This window comes from Elephas maximus, chromosome 27 (genome assembly GCF_024166365.1).
Source record: "Elephas maximus indicus isolate mEleMax1 chromosome 27, mEleMax1 primary haplotype, whole genome shotgun sequence".
Taxonomy (NCBI): Eukaryota; Metazoa; Chordata; class Mammalia; order Proboscidea; family Elephantidae; genus Elephas; species Elephas maximus.
In genome coordinates, this window is record NC_064845.1 from 30,074,230 (window position 1) to 30,082,671 (window position 8,442).

General features: G+C 36.1%; 1 protein-coding gene across 1 annotated transcript; it reads right to left on the reverse strand.

The window, feature by feature from the left end:
• Positions 1 to 3,213: 3,213 nt before the first annotated feature.
• Positions 3,214 to 4,152, reverse strand: LOC126068345 (olfactory receptor 6C2-like). Its single transcript, XM_049870824.1, has one exon. It carries the CDS (start codon positions 4,150 to 4,152, stop codon positions 3,214 to 3,216), a length of 939 nt encoding a protein of 312 aa, XP_049726781.1.
• Between the last annotated feature and the right edge of the window lie 4,290 nt (positions 4,153 to 8,442).

Sequence of the window (8,442 nt, forward strand, 5' to 3'; positions counted from 1 at the left end):
TTTTACTTAGTTATGGCTTTCATCTAAAATGCACGTTTTGAAAGATAACACAGTTGGATATTGCTTTATTATCAAAACTGATCATCTTAGCCTTGAAGTGGAATGTTGACTATTTGTATATCATATAATTATTGATATGGTTAAGTTTAAACCTAACATCTTTCTATTTGTTTGCTATACATCACATATGAATTTGTTCCCTTTTCTTCTTTGCATTGCCTTCTTTTCAATTGACTATGCTTTTGCATTCCTTTTATATCCTCTTTTGGTTTATTAGCTTTAAAAATTTTTCCTATTTATTGATTTAGAGGTTATGAGTCTTTAATTCATGGAAGTTTATATTTAAATAATATAATATAACATGAGTTATGTATGAATCAGATGAGAACATACTTCTATTTTTCTCCTCTCCTATCTTGTTATTGTGAATTTTATTTCTATATGTGTTAAGACCCCCACGTGTCTGTCTGTTGTACTGTGGGAGCTTGCATGTTGCTGTGATGCTGGAAGCTATGCCACCGGTATTCAGACACCAGCAGGGTCACCCATGGAGGACAGGTTTCAGCTGAGCTTCCAGACTAAGACAGAGTAGGAAGAAGGACCCAGTAGTCTACTTCTGAAAAGCATTAGCCAGTGAAAACCTTATGAATAGCAGCAGAACATTGTCTGATATAGTGCTGGAACCTTTACATAGATCAAGAAGAGGTGGTTGTTCAGACAGAACAGGGGATGCTGATTGGTTTAAAGTCAGGAAAGGTGTGCGTCAGTGTTGTATTCTTTCACCATACCTATTCAATCTGTATGCTGAGCAAATAATCTGAGAAGCTGGACTATATGAAGAAGAACAGAGCATCAGGATTGGAGAAAGACTCATTAACAACCTGCGTTATGCAGATGATACAACTTTGCTTGCTGAAAGTGAAGAGGAGTTGAAGCACTTACTAATGAAGATCAAAGACCACAGCCTTCAGTTAGGATTGCACCTCAACATAAAGAAAACAAAAATCCTCACAATTGTATCAATGAACAACATTATGATAAACGGAGAAAAAGATTGAAGTTGTCAAGGATTTAATTTTACTTGGATCCACAATCAACAGATTGGAAGCAGCAGTCAAGAAATCAAAAGACTCATTGCATTGGGTTAATCTGCTCCAAAGGACCTCTTCAAAGTGTTGAAGAGCAAAGATGTCACCCTGAAGACTAAGGTGCGCCTGACCCAAGCCATGGTATTTTCAATCGCATCAGATGCATGTGAAAGGTGGACAATGAATAAGGAAGACCTAAGAAGAATTGACGCCCTTGAATTGTGGTGTTGATGAAGAATATTCAGTATACCATGGACTGTCAAAAGAACAAACAAGTCTGTCTTGGAAGATGTACAGCCAGAATGCTCCTTAGAGGCAAGGATGGCGAGACTGCGTCTTACATACTTTGGACATGCTGTCAGGAAGGATGAGTCCCTGGAGAAGGACATCATGCTTGGCAGACTACACGGTCAGCGGAAAAGAGGAAGACCTTCAAAGAGATGGATTGACACAGTGACTGTAGCAATGTGCTCAAGCATAACAACAATTGTGACGATGGCTCAGAACCGGGCAGGGTTTCGTTCTGTTGTGCATAGGATCACTATGAGTCGGAACCGACTCCATGGCACCTAACAACAACAACAATATGTCTTAAGAACTCTATATTTGTTATCAATTGTTGCTTAAAAAGTACCACAACCTTAGCAGCTTGAAACAATAAAAAAAAAAAAAAAAATAGAAGAGGCAAGATAAAATGTCAGCTTTAAATCTCCTTAATAATTTATTTGGCTTAGACAGATAATATTGAATTGTATTTCAATTTTGAAGAAGTGTCCAATAACTATTTTAAATATGTAGGAGAAAAAAAAAACACTGCTTTTTTCTTTTTTTAAATAGCATACATGAAACAAGATCTAACATAAGGATTAGTGAATATACTCCATATGAGAAACTAGTTAAATGTTCCAGCAGTATTTAGCTAAAACTAGTATCAAAGAATATCAAAGAATTTTAATTTTAGAAGGTCTCTTCAGTTTAAGATGGTCTTCTCCACGTATGAGTGACAATTTTTATGTAACTGCAGGGCAGGCTGCACTTGTGATGTCTCAGCCAAACACCACTTGAAAGGCACTAACCAAACTTCAGGAATGGAGTCTTAAGTTTATGATACATAAAATGATCTTAGTCAAATATTGAGCAGATCATGCTCAATGGCTTACACCAAATTCCTAGTGAATACATTCCTGCAGCTGGATTTTGAATAGTGTGTATATTTCTTGATCTATTTTTTTTTCAGAGTCATTTTTTGGTGAGATTCAAGATTTATAGGAATTGGTGGCTCAAATTTGCTTTTAAATGGAAAAGCAGATGAGTTTTCCAGTTTTTATCAAATATTGATATGCTATATTGATTTTTTTTATATTGATTATTATAAGATCTAGGTAGACAGAATAGGCAGGCTTCCCAAAATAGTGTCCTTAAAATCTGTTTTGAAGTATATTCAGGGATAAAGGAGGAGATTACAGAGGGAAGGACTAAAGTTGAATTTTTTTAGCTGGACAAGAAATTGAAGGGTAACTCCTTGGAGATCTCTGGGCAGGTGAAGGCAATGTGGCTGCATAGCTATCTACCTCCTGTTATTTTCTCCCTAAAAGACATAAAATCATGAGAGCAGAAAGTAAATTCTACACCCTAGGTGGGAAAACCCTTTTTGTAAAAGACCAAATAGCAAATATATTCAGATCTGTAGGCAATAAGGTCAATTGAACTACTAGAAAAAAAAAAAATTTTTTTTTTGAGTCTTCCATTAAAAGCAGCTGTAAGCAATATGCCAGTGAATGGGAATGGCTCTATTCCATTGAAACTTGATTTAGAAAAAGAGGAAGTGGATAGACTCTGTTCTCAGGCCTTGATTTGCTGACTCTGTGACATGGTCATTACTCCTAAGGTATTCCTATTTGGCTTTGAAGAAATATTAACAAGGCCTTTCACTCTGGCTGGCCTTGTTCTCTTAGCGATGGAAGCAATTCTGATTGAGATTGAAGAAGGTAAGGAATTACTTGATGAGAGTAGGCTCACAAGTCAAAATGAAAGGACCATGAGAAGGTTAATCTAATTCAACTTAGAAGAGATATTAAGGAACTAGTCTTCCTTTTTCACTTGATTGCTCAAATTCAGTGTGCTCTTACTTTTGTGAAATAAATGTGATTTTTTTAATCACGTCATTGAAAGATTGTTTTACCTGCTTATTTCTCAAGATATAAGTGAAGGGGTTTAACAAAGCAGCAACAGATGTAGTGAGCACGGATACCCGTTTATTAATGTCCACATCCTCTTTGGCTGAAGGTTTGATATAGATGAAAATACAGCTACCATAGGTGATGGAAACAACAATCATGTGAGAAGAACACGTGGAAAAAGCTTTTTTCCTTTGCTGAGTAGATGGGAATCTTAGTATTGTCTTGATTATATACATATAAGAAAGAACTACACCTATGAGTGTGCTAATGAATGTCAATACTGCACAAATTATAACCACCTGTTCTACAATCCATGTATCTGAGCATGAAGTCTTAAAAAGAGGAGCTGCATCACGGCCAAAATGATCAGTGGTATTGGAGTCACAGAATTCCAGCTGCAGGCCCATACCAAGTGGTGTGATGATGATCACCAATCCAGAGATCCAGCAGCAGAGGACAAGGATGGTACAGACTCTGCTATTCATGATGGTCATGTAATGAAGGGGTTTGCAGAGGGCCACATAGTGGTCATAGGACATGGCAGCCAGAAGAAAAAACTCTGTGGCTCCAAAGAGTCCAATAAAAAATATTTGGGTTACACAGGCATTATAAGTAATGTTATTATCCCCAGTTGATATACTGTACAGGAATCTGGGAATCCAGACTGTTGTGAATGAGATTTCTAAGAAGGAGAAGTTTCGAAGGAAAACGTACATAGGTGTTTTAAGGTGGGAGTCCATGAGGGTAAGAATGGTAATGGTCAGGTTTCCAGTTATACTCAGAATATACGTCAGAAATAAAAAGATGAAAACCAGAACTTGCAGTTGTGGGTCATCGGTAACTCCCAGCAAGATGAAAGTTGTTACTGCTTTGTGACTTCTCATTACTACCTTTGAAGTTTTAGGCAATCTGCATGTAAAGAAAAAATTAGAAAATACGCAACTCACCAGAAAGAACAAATACCAAAAGTCCCCTTCCTCTTATTCATTATGGTTTTCAGTGATGTATATAAATTTTATTTTTAAATGGACTCCACTGAAAAGATGTTTGAGGTTTAATTCCTTTTTTATTCTCAAAAACTCACATCAGGTTTTGTCTATTACATCTGTAGCTTATACAATATTTTTTTCTTCACATTTTCAGTAAAATTTAATTGATTTTTCATTTTAATTTTCTCTGTAATATTTTTAAGTATTATGAAGATTTCTCTTGTAAAATATGCTATATCACCTTCAAATAGAAAGGCTGAAAACAACAAAATAAACAAGTTAAACAAAAAAAAAATTATCCCTTGGAAAGCACCAGAATGCTAATAGGGCAGTAAAGACTTGTGAGATCAAGATCCACAGAGAGGTAAGATGGATACTTGACAATGTAGTTCCCATTGAGGTATTTACTGTTTTTCATCTGCAAGATACGATATCTTTCCGTAAGTCTCATGAGTTTGGATAGGCACACAAAATGAAGTTCAGAGTCTGTCAAGGATGAGATAATCTGGGAGATATCAATTGGGGCTTTCAAGGACTATAGGAGTTATGATAAACTGGAATTAGACTATCTTTCATAATTAGTTCCTGATTGGATTAGGGTGATATGGCCTAATTGACTCCCAGGGCAAAATAAAGTGCCAGTGGAAGAACAACTCTTCATCCAGGATTTCAAATTATTCCTAAAATTTTTCTTTTTTTTGTTTGATTTTTATTTTTTTTATTGTACTTTAGATGAAGATTTACAGAACAAACTAGGTTCTCATTAAACAGTTGGTACACATATTATTATATGACATTGGTTAACAACCCCATGACAAGTCAACACTCTCCCTTCTCTGCCTCGTGTTTCCTACTACCAGCTTTTCTGTCCCCTCCTGCCTTCTAATCCTTGTCCCTGGCCTGGTGTGCCCCTTTAGTCTCATTTCGTTTTATAGGCCTGTCTAGTCTTTGGCTGAAGGGTGACCCTCTGGAGTGACTTCATTTCTGAGCTAAAAGGGTGTATAGGGGCCATAATCTTGGGGTTTCTTCAGTCTCTGTCAAGCCAGTAAGTCTGGTCTTTTTTTGTGAGTTAGAATTTTGTTCCACATTTTTCTTCAGCTCTGTCTGGGACCCCCTATTGTGATCCCTGTCAGAGCAGTCAGTGGTGGTAGCTGGGCACCGTCTAGTTGTACTGGACTCAGTCTGGTGGAGGCCGTGGTAAATGTGATCCATTAATCCTTTGGACTAATTTTTCCCTTGTACCTTTATTTTTCTTCATTCTTCCTTTCTCCTGAAGTGTTGAGACCAGTGGGATATCTTAGATGGCTGCTCACAGGCGTTTAAGACCCCAAATGCTTTTCACCAAAGTAGAAAGTAGAACATTTTCTTTATAAACTATGTTATACCAGTTGAGCTAGGTACTTTCTGAGATCATGGTCCGCATAGCTCTCAACCCAGCAATTCGTTCCCTCAGGGAGTTTGGATGTGTCTAGGAGCTTCCATGACCTTGCCTTGTACAAGTTTTTCATACGTAATACCCACAGTGACAAAGAGAAACAAAGACAAATTTACCGATCATTAGAGGAGGCATGACCACATAACTGAAAGCTAAAGTAAAGAGAACAAAACAGACAAACAGAAGATCGAGATTTTATAGTTTTCAAGCACAGATGTATTAGAATAACTCAAATTAATATACTCATGACATTATATAACAAGAAGGAGAATTTCCATGGACACTATAAACAAAAGAAATGTAAACTTTCAAGTTAAAAATAAACAGAAAATAAAATTTAGTAGCTAGAACACAGCTGAAGAAAGAATAAAGAAAGGGGAATATACATCAAAATTAAACACCTAGATTAAAGCACAGAGGGACAAACATATGGAATATATATAAAAGCAATCCATACACATAAGGGGTTTAGTAAAAATCCAAACAATTATGTGGAACACCAGATAAAAGAGACAGGAAAAGATGCAATATTTAAAGAAATAATGGCTGGAAGATTCCCACTTCAAGATGGAGGCATGATATTTAAATTTATTTTTCCACTGGAAGAAAATTGTAAAAGACATAGGAAAATATGTGAAACGATAATTTTCAGATATCGAGCATCAGGTAGCAAAGGACAGTTATCCCTGAGAGGGAGAAGCAAATGAGGTGAATCTACAATTAATACAGTTAACTAATTAATGTTTTCATGTTGCAACACAATACAGGGAAAAGCAGGTGCAGGCTGGTCGTCCTCCAAAGTTGAGAGGACAAAGCTGTAAATTTGGGAAAGTCACAGTGGCTAAATATTACATGGCAGAGTACTAGAGAGGAGAGAGCCGCAGAGCGAAAAGAGAACTGGAGATGTTCAAAGAAAAGCCCACAAGTCACAAGCCTTCAACTGAGTATTAATTGTTGCATGCATATAAGGAAACTACTGAGGCTAGGAAAAGAACCACCAAAAAATAATAAAGAGAAAAATCCTGCAGATAAAACAGGGCTGGGAATAAGTTCTTGTTTCCATATTTGGGTGGAAAAACTCATAATTCAAGGGAATTTGGTAGAGTACATAGAAGTTTATTTTCTCAATAGTATAGCAAAATAATCCATAGACTAAAAGGAGATATTGTGGTCCCACCTAACAAAGGCAAAAATAAACCTCAAAAGGATCAATTTATTTCCAACTAATATAACTGTATCCAACAACACAGCTCAAGAATAATTACAGAAACACAAAAATATCCAGCGCTGAAGAATTCACAGTGTCTGAAGTCTAATGCAAAATGAACAGGTATGCAAAGAAATAGGCAATTACAAACCATAATAAGGAGAAATATTAATATACAGCCACAAACCCAGGAAAAGCATACACGATAGAAAAAGTGGAAAATAAAGCCATTAGAATAACTATTTTGCATATACTCAAGAAAATAGAGAAAAATTTGAACATATTAAGTAGAGACATGTCAGATAACTAAAAGAAATATCAAAATTTTAGAGACAAAAATCCAATTTCTGAGGCGAAAAATATACTGGATGAGAACAAGAGCAATTTTAGACACTGCAGAAGGAAAATTAGTGAAGGTAAAGAAATAGTAATAGAAACTATCCAAAAATGAAACAGATGTAAAAAAATGAAAACAACCAATGAACAGAGCATCAGTGCACTTTAGGAATATTCTGGAAGGCCTAGCATATGTGTAAGCAAAGTCACCAAGGGAGAAGGGACAAAAGCTGGGAGAGAGACGTATATAGAGAAATAATGGCTTTCTTTACATTTGAAAAGTTCTTGTATCTATCATCCCTGTCTCAGAGCTGTATTGTATTGCTTATTTATTGCTCTGTCTCCCCATTATACTCTAATATTCTTGAGGTATTTTGTTCATAACAGCATACTCAGATCTTAGCACACATGCAGAAATAGAATCATTTTTCAGGATAAATATACAAAAGCTTAGATATTAAAAAGACCAGGATATCTTCCTTACTCATATTTCAAGATTCTATATGAGAGATTTCTTGTACTCCTGAAGTCTATATAGAAAAAATTGCATTTGTATTAAAGATACTACCTTCAATATAACTTTTTGATACATGAGACATGTCTCCCTGATACATCAGTTTGACAATTCTTTGAGCAGTAAGACATAACCACTCAATTTCTGAGCTTAGTGGTCAAACTCCACAAGAATTTGATTTAAATTCTTTCTAATATCAACTATAGTAGCCTGGGTGGTGCATGCTGTTTGGAATTGGCTGCTAACAAAAAGGTTGGCAGTTCAAACCCACCTCGTGGCTCCATGGAAGAAAAGGCCTGACAATCTGCTTCCATAAAGATTCAGCCAACAAAACCCTTTGGAGAAGTTCAACTCTGTAATACACTATGGGGTCACCATAAGTAAGCAGTAGACTCAACGGCAGTTAACAACAACAGCAATGGTATAGACTATGAGCAAAAAACAAAAAACAAACAAAAGACAGGAATCATAAGAAAAAGTATAGTAAAATAAGGTCTTTAAAAAGTTTTAGATTATGAACCAATGATAACTTCCACTGTAGTGTATTAACCTGAGCTTTTTGTTGAAAAGTCTTAAAATTTGTTAGGGACATTCTTTTAGATTTCCCTGACAGTATACGATAGTATATAGGGCCAACTACCCAGACTATGGAAACCATGGTGGCATAGTGGTTAAGTGCTACGGCTGCTAACC